Below are 12,680 nucleotides of genomic sequence, written 5' to 3'. Positions count from 1 at the left end.
AGCGAGCGCTGGCGCGAGCCGGCGGTGGCAGCGCCGCGATAGCGGAACGCAGCCGCTCCTCGGCAGTTCACAGCGCCCTTAAGGTTTTTTTTTTTTTTTTTTTTTTTTACCAAGACTGTACGTTACCAAAGCCGGTCACGTGGCGGACGACATTAAATTAACTCAATGAACACGCGTGCTTTACTGTTTATTTGTTTATCTATCGCTCCGAATGTAAACAACATTAGGGAGAAGACTGGTTACAGGAAATATTTATAGCAAAGCATATTCTAAATGCGAAACAACGTGTCGCTACACATCAGCGAGAGTTAAGAAGAAAAACTGAGCGAGCTGGTAGGCGTTCATGTTGAAGTCTGTGCAGCGCACAATTCGACCAAGGACAACGGAAGTACACGGGACTTGTGCTAACTCTTAACTGACTGATTAGGACACACATGAAGAAAACTAACACTACAGTTAAATTACGTGATAAAAAGGGTACTTTTCAAAACTTGAAAGCGCACCATCAAAAGCCATGCGCACCACTTAGTGCTCCATCGTGGCTGGCGCACGTGCTGACAAAATATCAATATTCTGTATACCGTATCAGTGGTTCACTTAAACCGCCTTCAGCTTTACGATAGATATGAAAGTCTTCATGTTATTGCGTGCAAGCCTTGACAGCACCATGGTGCCTGTGAAGTTAGCTTGTATTGCTGAAATTCTGCAGAAAGAAGCACTTCTTTTCTAGACCTAAAATTTGAATTTTTCCTCATGGCTGTTTGCTTGCACTATGACTCAAGAACCTTGAAACCACTGCTTAATTTCAGTTCCAGCAACTCCAAGATATTCAAGCACGGTATAGCACTTTCCTTCATCCGGTCACGTTGGAAAAATCGTGAGTAGACGGTGTGCGTCTCAGTCTTCAAGAACAAGTGAATAGATCAGGTCAGGCAGGTTTCCTTGAACACACTATCTCTGAAGCCTCTAAAGGCTATGAAAGAAGGATCAAGTCTACAAAGACGAAGGAACAACGGCCAAGCAAAAAAACCAGAGTGATCGTAGACCAAAACGATGAACAGTTATTTCCTACGCACACAAACTCACATTTGCTAAGAACTTTAGAAAGTGCTATGGAGTAGCCGTCGTTATGTATTCGCCCAACAAATTGGCTAGAATTGGCACCAAGAAGAAAGAAAAATTCAAAGCAGCTTCCTAACAGTGCTTTAAAATTGATTAGCAGTAGGGATGTGTCTGTTTGTCGACGGTGAAATCGACATTATGCATTAGGTTCTGTTATCTTGCGGACAAAAAATTTACCGACGATTACATCATCATCATCATCATCATCATCAGCCTGGCTACGCCCACTGCAGGGCAAAGGCCTCTCCTATACTTATCCAACTACCCTGGTCATCAGGGGCGTAGCCAGGGGGGTCTTATGGGGCTTCAGCCCCCCCCCCCCCCCCCGCCCGAAATTTTTTAGTGCTGTCCATGCACCGCCGACCAAAGCGACCCCCGGCGCCAGAAATCATTCTGGATTTTGTCTAGAATGTCTTTTTGACGCTCGCAAAGACATTTAACCGCGAAGATTGTGAACTCTGGCTGGATTTCGTGGAAACGCCAATACACCGGGAGTCACATAACGCCAAGCAGTCCCATCCGAGCACAAAGTTTCAAGGGCGTTTTGATGGCGAGCGGGATCGCCGCGGCATCGCGCTGAGGCCGCGGAATTTATGGAGCGCATGGATATCAATTGCGAAACTTTATGGTTATAAATCTCATAAGCTCTTGATGTGAAAGGTGCATTGGCATTTCCAAAGTTGTGCTTTAGATTTTCAATTGCGGAACTTTGTGGGTTTAATGTTGTTATAAACATTTGACGCCAAAGTCCATTGACTTCTCTAAAGTCTTACATCGGAACATACAACGAGACAAGCCAAATCAACACACTAGCAGACAAGTTCACAAAGCACGCTGCGAGGTTCAATGAGACGAAGCGTTCTGGTGGTTCATTTGTGCCGTCATGTGACATAAAAAAAATATCAACATTTTTTTAACCTACGTCAGAACATCTATGTCAAGACACTAAAGCCAGCCAAAGTAACTACGTTCTTATTTATTTTTCTATTTTGACTTTTATTCGCGAGGACACATTGAGCCTCTTCAATTTTTTTTTCTCGCTACCCTACCCGCGGGCTGCCAGAGCCAGCCAGAATGCATACGTTTTTCTCGTATGGCCCCGACCACCGCGCGGCGAACTTCGCTGCGCGGTCGGTTTGCTCTGGCCGAGGGGATTGTCGCCTGGCAAAGATTTGGACGCTTTATGGCTAGCAGACGAGAAAAAAAAAAACAATGCTCGCTCGCCGCCATCACTGTGGGGACTCGAAGGATTGCACCGCGTTCCTTGAGCGGAACCTTTCCGGAAAGTCTTGTTTCGCCGGTGTAGGATACTGAGCAGTATGCGTATGGTTCCCAGTGGACCAGTGGACCTTCTGTAGCCCCATTACGTACCCAAAGTAGGCGTTCGATTCTGGCCAACATACTTTCCTATGCGTTTTTTTTTTTCATTTCGGTGCCCCCGCCCCACAGAAAAAAACTACATTGTAGCGGCGCAGCGAATTGTCGCATGGTGAAAGTTCGATTTTGTTACTTCTTTTGCGGAAAGTAATGGGCGACGGGACGCTTCAGTTGCCGGATACGTTTATTATATTATTGCGATAGCAATTATATAAACACTCACGGCGTATTCCTGCCGTCGCCCTCATGTTTCGTATAAAGTCCAAGGGTGATAACATCGTGAGCGCGCGCTGCATACTGTACGTGCGAGTGAAAGCGTAAGGGGGGGGGGGGGAGGAATGGGTGAGCCGACGATGGTGACTCAGCCTTGTGTGCGCAAAGGAGAAAAGCGGGGAACAAGCGTGCCGCCTTCCGTCAGGCGCGATACATCATGGGGAGTGAATGGAATAGAGGCGGAATCTAGGATTCTGTGAATCTATGATTGCGCAACATGTTTAGTTGCCTTGTTTGACGCATTATATACAGTTACTTTTTCTTACATACATAGACTCATTGGAGACTTATACGTATACTTAAATATCTTGTTGCGAGGGTTTGTGTATACATGCAGTAAACTTTGTTTCCAGTGACACCTTTTTGTCCTTCATGAAATCGTATTTTCGCAGTTGTATATTCCATTCTATCCTTGCATTTCTAATGTACAAGGGCGAGTCAAACGAAAGTGATCCTACCCTAACTGCGAAATAATGGTTCAGTTCATTATCTGCGAGGCATGCGTGTAGGAGAGCGGCATGTGACAAAAGTGACACGCAGGTGTGAAGATAAATGTTCTTTAATGCTCACATACACTGGGTTGAATATGGTTGCGTCACATAATGGACACTTCAAAAGTTGAACAGCTGGGTGTCGCGAAGTTTTGAGAGCTGAAGCTGTTTCCCAAACAGAAATTAATCGCCGTATGGCTGCCGTGTACATTGAACATTCCATATCATTGGCCACTGTGAAGCGTTGGAGCAAACGGTTCAAAGGACGGCAAAGTTGCAAAGACATTCCAAGGCCGGGCCAAAACCATCGTGCAATCACTCCCCAAACAACTTCAAAGATTGATGAGCTGATGAAACAAGAACGGAGGATAAGCATCGATGAACTGGCAGACCGTCTTAACATCAGTCACGGTTCGGTTCACGCCATAATTCATGAGCTTCTTGGTTATCGGCTCTTGTGTGCGCAATGGATCCTCAAGATTTTGATCCACCGCGAGAAGACGGAGAAGTTTCGCGCTGCCTTGACTCATCTGATCGGGTATCACAATGAGGACGACGACTTCTTGTTTGCAATTGTGATCGGGGACGAAACTTGGTGCCACTACTACGAGCCTGAAACACGACGGCAAAGCTTACAGTGGAAACATTCGAATTTACCACGCCCAAAGAACGCAAAGGCCATCATTTCCGCCGGAAAGGTGCTGTTGACTTTTTTTTCGATCGTAAGGGGCCGTTACTGATAGAATTTGCTAAATCTTGAGATGCTATCAATTGTTTCCGATATTGTGAAACGCCAGAACGGCATCGTGTCGCAATCAAGAACGAACAACGTGGAAAATTGACGAATGGGGTCATCTTGTTCCACGACAATGCCTGTCCCCACGTCGCTGATGTGGTTAATGCAAAACTGGCAAAGTTCAAGAGGGAAAGGCTGCAGCATCCGCCATGCAGCTCAGACCTGTCACTTTGCGACTTCTACATTTTGGGGCAACCGAAAAAACAGCTCAAGGGAACCAGATTCGTGCCGGACGATGACGTGAAAGAGACAGTTACAGACTTTTTGCAGCAGCAACCCATGGAGTTTTATAAGACCGGAATCACGCAACTCGTTAGTCAATGGAACAAATGTCGAAATTCCCATGAAGACTACTTTTAAATAAAGTACCCCCGTTTGTCGGCTCACATTCATTTGACTTGCCCTCGTATATCTCGCAGAACGGCTTTTTATACGTGCTCTCTATCGCGACTAAAACTTCGGTGCAATTACTCACGATGCTTGACAGGGGACAGCTGCTCCTGCGTAATGCATTGGAAGAAACGACAGCGTCATTGAGATTTTTCACTGGCCATTGCATAAATACAAGAATGTAAACACGGTTCTTGAATGACAAAGTTTCATTAACATATTTGTCCTCAACTTGTTCATTTCATTGCCTTTTCATTTTTCATATCAGCGGCATACACTGCTTTCCTGGTTTTGATCTGATATAGTTCTAAAGTTCGTGTGATATTTTCTTTACTTGATAAATAGACAAAAATATGGAAGCATTGATATCAGTTATTTTGGGCACAATTTTTGGCACATACGAGTATATTCTTTTATGAAAAAATACATATTTTATTGTTTTGACAGTGCGTAGCGTTCAAGAATTCGTTTGCAGCATCTTCGGCAATGGCAATGCAGTTATTATTCATGTATTTGATCCCTCGACAAATTGTTTAAGAGCAAGTTTTAGCTCGGGCCCAATGCGACGCGGCCTATTAAAATACATGTAAAACGCAGAAACGCTTTCTGAGATAATCCTGCTAATCGCTTTTATTGAAATGTGTTGCATTTGAGAGAGAAAGTTAAATCCTAGTGTCTGTTCAAAACAGTACTTCGATGATAGGGCCTGAACTTTGTTTAAAATATTGTGAAAAATTCGAAAGTTTGATAAAGTAGAAGCACGACGTTTACAAACTAATAGCTGTGCATGAAGAACAGATATTGCGGTTCTGTAAACGGCATCTGTTATAACAGTCGAAGGGACAAGCTTGCTGTGTCAGCTCGGCTTCCTCTTAAGGAGGAAGCGGAGCTGCAACGTGAGCCCCCCCCCCCCCCCCCCCCCCGAACAAAATTTGTGGCTACGCGTGTAATTCAAAGGTCATTATTGATTGTTTCTCTTACGAAGGGAGGTCATTGGAGGCTAACAACTGCTAAGACATTGCAGACCTGTTTTATTGCATTCCTCACAGTGATATGTTAGCGACAGTGCAGGACAGTATTGAATTGTTGGGAACTGTGGGCTTACAAAACCATGCGGGTATCTCTATGGAAATTTTTAACGCTTTTAGAGTTTTATCTTTCTGCTACTTTTGTAAATATTGAGCGCGGTAGATTCATCCAGCGCGACGGAGTGTGCATAGGCTTACGCATCGCCCCCGTGCTGAGTGAATTCTTTTAGCTAGTTTGGACAGACGCACTCAAGCGTGCCTTGAAGACAACCAAATTTTAAAAACTTTTAGGTACGTCGATGACTTTCTGGTTGTCGCGCACATTGGTCAAGGTGCTGGGAACGAGGTGGTAGTCCAAATGATGTTAGCTGTTTTTAAGTCGTGCGCTCAACGTCTGACCTTCACCCATGAGCTTAACAACGAAGGTAGCCTACAGCTCTTGGATGTTGATTTTTTCTTCAGCGACTCTCGCGTTTGTTATATGTACGAGCCATGGACAAAAAAAAGTATGCTTAATTCTGATTCGGCCCACTTCAAATTAGTAAAGAAATGGATCGCCAAGACATGCTTACGCGCTGCCCTGGGCAAGTCCTGCTCACACAAGGATAATTAAAGTGTACATTTACAGGCAGTTCCCCTGACAAAGGCAGGGTTCCCTAGGGAACTTGTGGCGTCCGTGGCTGAAGGCCTGACGAAAGTGGTTAAAGCTGGTGATAGGGCATTGACGATTGAGCGACATGCTCATGAGCGGGCTAGATGCGTGGCACTGCCCTATATTCACCAGCTGACACACCGCCTTAAAAAGGTGGTGGAGAAAGGCAATGTGCGAGTTCTGCTCACGGCAGCGGATAAACTCGGGAAACTTTGCAAAGTTGTCAATGGCGCCACTTGCAGGAAACCACCCTGCCCGATTAAACATGAACTGCCTTATGTGGAGTGCAGGACAAATGTGGTGTACATAATTCTACTGTCATGCGGAAGCTGCTACATCGGCCAAACTGGCCGGTGTATCAACGTTCGACTAATGAAGCACAAGCTGCTTGTCGAGGCACCATCGGGATCTGGGCGCCTGGCGGCACATTGCAAGCGCTGTGAGAATGAATGCATGCCGCTCTTTCATAAGACTCAAGTGATCACTTCTAGCACAGGGCAGAGAGAGCGTGAAATACTCGAGGCCTTCCTTATTCATCGGCAAAAACAGGCTTGCGTCAGCAAGCCTGACGTATCTTTGACGGCAAAAGAAATAAAATTCTTGCACAATAAGGTGCCAATGCGCATGCGCTTTAGGGATTAATGATGTAGCACGTGTCCTTTTGCATATATATTTGTGTCATCCTGAGAATAAAGCCAGTTGATGTCTAGCGTTCGGTGTGCCTTTTTCGTGTTCCTGTCCGTGTACTTTTTTACGCACTGGTGCGATGTTCCCTCATACGAATAGCCACCAACTAGCCCAGCTTTCTGCCTTAAATTCAGGTAGATGCAGTGGAGCCTCCATGAAAGGTCCCTTTCAATAATCACACCTAAGAAGCGGTGAGACTTCTGGTATTTGATAGCCTGGCCATTGAGGGAAACAGGGTGCGGTGTCATGGGTTTGCGCGTAAACACGAGTAACGCGCACTTTTCGATGGACGAACTAAGGCCTTGTATAAGGAGGTACAAATAAGTTCGGGTGGCTGCCCGTTGAATTCTTGCGCGCACTTGAAGAAGAGTCACTGCAGAAGATCAAAGAAAATTGTCATCAGCGTACACTGATAGGTGAATTGTCTTGCGTAGTATTTCAGCAAGGCCTTCCATAGTCAGCTTAAAGAGAATAGGGCTCAATACCCCGCCCCGTAGGTCGCCACCTTGGCAACAGCAATTAAAATGACAAAGAGATGGTTAGCTATGACTAGCACCGTTAGCTAGACAAACACCCTGAAACTGATACAAAACTAATACAAACGGTACACAACTGATTAATGGAACACTGTTTACATAGTGACGACACACAAACCATAGTGGGACATGAACGCACCACACGAGTGCATTGCACACGAAACGTTCCGCTAAGTCGAGTAGTTTAGCGATAACTTGAGGAATTAAATTTTTCAGCCCGCGCGTTCGTGCAATTATTACGTAGGATGTTGATAAAGCTGCAGCCGAAAATTCTGCCACACGACACATCTGGTACATGAGCTTGCGCTGCTGGTTACCGAAGCATTCTTTATTTTTTACACCTTGTCAATCTGGCAGAAAGAGACGCATGACACATGACAGACATATGGCACCCGCCCCCCACCTGACACCCCGGGCCCACGTCCCCTCCCCCGGTGCTACGCCACTGCGTAGGCCTACTTGAATTTTCGGGATGGGCCCACTGAAACTTGGGAAACAAAGGCAAACGTTAAATAACTGTCGAGTCAAAGAATGCTACGCATTAGGAGACAATTATCTGAAGTGATACAGCTTTTTTATTGCGCTTCCACGCTAACTGCAGGCCGCATTTAAGATACAGTATGTCATTTTCAGCTAAATTAATTTATTATGGGTGACAGACGTAAAGTGCTCAAAATGTGCGAGACGTGTGATTTGCGCATTAATGCTGCCTACCTTACGGAAGCTTGTCCTGGGCGATTTCTAAGGGTTCTTATTGCAATCAACGAAGGATGTTACAGTGTGCCTACTGCAAGGTGGCGGAGAGGTGGGCAAGTGGTGCGGATTCATGGATTCAAGACGAAGAACATAGGCTTGACATGCACTGTACTTACAACATAGTTTTATTAGAGTTAAATTCTTACATATATCACCAGAGGCCACACTAAAGAAGAAAAATTGCCATGCTACATTAAGAAAAGCAAGTGATAACGAAAACAATGAAAATGCATTGTCACATACATAAACCAAAAACACGAACGACGGTAAGAAGTAAGGCTGAATAATCCTTTCCTTATAGGATAACACGTCTCATTAAGTAGTCACATGCTTCTGCCGCAAGAGTGACATAAGCGTGGCTAATGTGTCTCGTAATCTGTTGGTATAAAAATGCTTCAGTTACCAGTTAGTATGCCTACTGGTGAGGACCCTGGAAATTAGAATTGTGCTTAACTATCGCACCTGCTGATTGAGTGTTGGCTGCGGCGCTACCTGCAGTGTACCATTGTGGTTCTCGGATGGGCTGGAGTGCCACCTTCTGGTTCCGGGCGAAGAACGCCAGCGCCAGGTGGAGTCCCCGGCTGGCCGTGTTCGGGGACATGGGCAACGTGAACGCCCAGTCGCTGCCTTTTCTGCAGGAGGAGGCCCAGAAAGGAACCATCGATGCCGCCCTTCACGTTGGTGAGAGGAAGCCTTCATACTCTCTCGCTGTTTCTGAACCCCTATTGTGGACTTGTACGCCTCAGTTTCTCGTTTCCTTGCTTTTCTTCCGCCAACCTTCCAGTCGCCTCTTACTGGTCTCTATTGTGGACATGTTTACTTCCCCCCTGCTCTCGCTGAACCCAAGGGCTTGAAGGAGGCCAATGATTCCTAAATCGACCGCTGGGCAGACATCTTCCCATTCTAACACAACATGCTCCATCGTTCCCCTAGCTTTAACGCAGCAAGCACATGCTTCTTCTTTCTTCTTATACATCGCTTTATAAGTGCATGATCTCAGGCATGCTGATCTCGCCTCGAAAAGTACTGAGCTTCACTTTGAGTTATCTTAACTTGTTTCTTTCCTGATTTCGTTTTTGCCTCTTACGTAGTTACTCATGGCAGGTTTCTGTTCTATTGCCGCCATCCCTGGGATTATCTCAGCATCTGTGACTTTCCGCTTGACGCTCTTTGTTGCTGTGTTACGCACCATAGAGGCCGCGTACTTGCTGGTAAGCTTCCTATTTATTTTCCTCCGCTGCGAATCAGTGTTATTCCTGTACAAATACCTGAACACTCTCCCAGCCCATCACTTTCTTCCATATTCCTCAGTCATTCTTCATAATTCATTTGACTGTGAGCTTCCCTCACTTCAAATCTTGTCCAGACCATTTCATCCTGCACAGTTTTATTTGTGCTCTTCCCGCAAGCGCCCATAGCGAGGCGTCCCACTGACCTTTGGTTGCCATCGAGTCCTGATTCTACCCCTGATTTCAAGCAAACAACCGCATTTAGAAATGCAAGTCATGGAACCATCACACTATTCCAAATGCCCCGGAGCACCTCGTACCTATTGTATCCCCATAGCCCTCTGTGTTTTATTGTGTCCGCTTTTCTCTTCCCTTTTACTATTTTTGTTTTTCCTGTGTTTCCGTATATCTGTTGCCTTCGTTTATCCAGATAGGCAATATATATATGGAAACACAGGAAAAACAATAACAGCAGAAGGGAAGACCCGTTGGCCAGAAGCAGCGCCACTTGAAGACAGCTAGGCTCGGCTTTGTACATGAGTCGTCGAAGGTTCCGGAGCAATTGCTGGTGCCCGCGTTTCTTCCAGAAAGTAGTACAGGGGCGCTATAACGTAAAGCTATTCCAAACCTTTCTATTGCAATTCGGTAATCAGCCTTCCGTGATTGGTTGAAAACTTTTTGGACCACGCCTACTTCGCGTCTCTGTCACTCGTCGTTACGAAAACCGCGACAGCTCCCCATCTGATATGACGTGTACACACTGATTATGCATGATTTGATCGAACAAAAGAAAAATAGTTATTTCTAATTCAACGCCTTTTTGTCATTAGCCCTCTGCTATTGGTCAAAAGATTTCGGGCTGCACCCACTTCACCTGCCTGCCACGCGACGTCACAAAAGCACAGACACTCACCGCGTCAAAGTGACGTGCACGCGTTAAAGATGCCTTAATATGCCGAACAAAATTGAATTTTCTTCTGAATAGCTGCCGGCTGCCCCGTTCCCAAAGAAATAAAAGATGAATTAATGAATGCTTTATTTAGACAATACATTGTCTGGGATGTAGGGGCCAAAGGCAGATGCAACTGCCTCACAAAGGCCCCCCTACCCGTACATTGCTCAGGGGGTGTAACATCATGAAAATACAGTGGAACAATGTAGAAACAAGAAAAAGAACAAAATGTATGCTGCAAGCAATCCAGTATACAAAGAAGTAAGATTGCTACACTTTATACATAAGATATCATCAGTAATGCGCGAGAACATGGAAATATTTAAACAAGAAAATAATACGTATGTGTCTTACAAAACATTATATAGCAAATAGGAGAAAAATGTAAGAGAGAAAACTACTAAAATAAAAAGAAAAGTTATCGAGATCTCAAGGACAGTTAAGTACCATTAGGAATTTAGCATAAGATAATTCCAAACCTCTTACTTTAGACTGTGAGCAGATCTGCCTTCCTGAATCATAGTAGCGATTTACGGATTATTATTTAGGAAATGAGGTACTAGGTAGGCGAGTGTCTGAGTACCATATTTGGTTTTAAACATAGGTGTTCTAAGTCTGTTATGCCTAAGGTGATATTGCGAGTTGTCGGATGACAAAAGTGTGGACAGTGTATTTGGGTCATGCAGAATTTCCCTATGTATATACATAGCAAGCCCCAGGTTTTTTAGGAGCTTTCTGCCCGTTGTAGTCTGGTGGAGTCTGAGTAGCTGCGACCCTAGTTTTGCTTCTTTGAGCTCCTCGAACGTGTTGTGGAGTCCGAAGGCCAGCAGCTTCTCTGTCGAGGTGTTGGTCGGCAAGTGAAGCGCTGTTTTGTAGGCTTTCCTTATGATGGCGTCGGCCTGGTGCCGTTCGCCTTTTTTTGTGCTGTAATATGGGAGGGCGTACGTGATCCGGCTGATTATGAGGCTTCTTAACGAACTTGACCGTATCTTCCTCCTTCATGACGCTTCTTTTTTGCGAGACGCGGGTGATCATACGTGCCACCTGTGCCGTCGCTTGCTTGAGTAGGTTTAAGGTGTGTGTGCAGCGTTGATTGCTCTGCACCCCAATTCCCAGAATTCTGGTATTTTCTGGTATAATTTCTGGTATCTTATGTCCTTCTAGGGTGACGCTGATTTGTTCTTCCGAGCGTTTTCCTCTTCCGACTCTCGGGAGCTCGGAGTTTTCCGTCGAGCAGGCGAGGCCCCTTTCCCTAACGCATTCTTCCACGCATGTTGCTGCGGCTTGTAGCCGTTCTTCTTTTTGGCTGAGCGAGCCTTGGTTAGTCCAGACGGTGATATCGTCGGCATAAATGGCGTGATGTATGCCGTCGATCTATCCAGCTTCCGGGCTATCCCAATCATTGTAATGTTGAAGAGGATCGGTGAGATCACGGATCCCTGCGGGGTTCCTTTGTTAGGCGTGTGGAACTTGTCTCTCCGCAGGTCGCCTAACCCCACCGTGGCTGTTCTGTTTGATGGGAACGCTGTCACGTAGCCGTGGATTCTTCGTCTGCTGTTGAGATCGTCCAGTCCCTTGAAGATGGCCGCGTAGCTGACGTTGTCGAACGCTCCTTTTGCATCGAGTGCCATTATTACGAGCTCTTATATCGTCGCAACTATCAACCGGATGGCCGCAATGGGCAGCTCGTCATCCCTAGCCACATGCGGTCCGATGTCCGATGTCCGATGTCCACATGCGGTCCGATTTCATTCTGACCCGCAGCATGCTCACGCTGGTGCGCTGAAAACATATGAGTGACTCCGACAACGTTATTACTGGCTTGGTATGTACACAAATGTCCGCAAATACAATCGGTCTTGCCAATTGTGTCAACCACGGAAACCATTTCGCCATTCTCGCGGTCTCCTGCAGCCTTTACCGTGTCCTGCACGCCGCTTCGACCGTGTCGGAATCGATCTTTATGGCCCACTTCCGTGCTCTGTCGCTGGTAACAGATGGGTCATCGTCGCCGTCGACCTTCGAAGGCTGTTTCACATGGCGCGATTGGGGCGAAAAAAATCGTTCTACCGCCCACGTCACAGAACAATTTTCGCTGACAGCTTTCACATGCGCTTGCGGCAGCGCGATTTCCGTCGCAGCGATGCGCAAGTTGCCTCCTGCTCACGGAGTATCAATACCTGCATCTTTAAATAAAAACAATATGGAAACTAGTCAAATATTCGAATTATTATGTTTTATTTAATATGTTATTATTTATTTATTTATTTATTTACTTATTTATTTATTATTTATTATTACTTTTTATTATTCGATAACAGAATAGGTACACGATTTTTTAACGTTTAGGAGCGTTGAGACTTTACGACAGCTTGCAGATACGGTTAGTGA

At 45.6% G+C, this 12,680-nt stretch overlaps 1 protein-coding gene across 1 annotated transcript in view; it reads left to right on the top strand.

Annotated features, from left to right (window-relative positions):
* Nucleotides 1-12,680, top strand: part of LOC126538479 (acid phosphatase type 7) — a 182,767-nt gene that overhangs the window by 70,078 nt on the left and 100,009 nt on the right. Inside the window, exon 4 of the mRNA XM_072288022.1 lies at nucleotides 8,607-8,789. Within this exon, the coding sequence (XP_072144123.1) occupies nucleotides 8,607-8,789 (183 nt within the window). The remainder of the gene's footprint in view (nucleotides 1-8,606; nucleotides 8,790-12,680) is intronic.

Source organism: Dermacentor andersoni, chromosome 4 (genome assembly GCF_023375885.2).
Source record: "Dermacentor andersoni chromosome 4, qqDerAnde1_hic_scaffold, whole genome shotgun sequence".
NCBI lineage: Eukaryota > Metazoa > Arthropoda > Arachnida > Ixodida > Ixodidae > Dermacentor > Dermacentor andersoni.
This window is presented reverse-complemented; position numbering and strand designations above follow the sequence as displayed.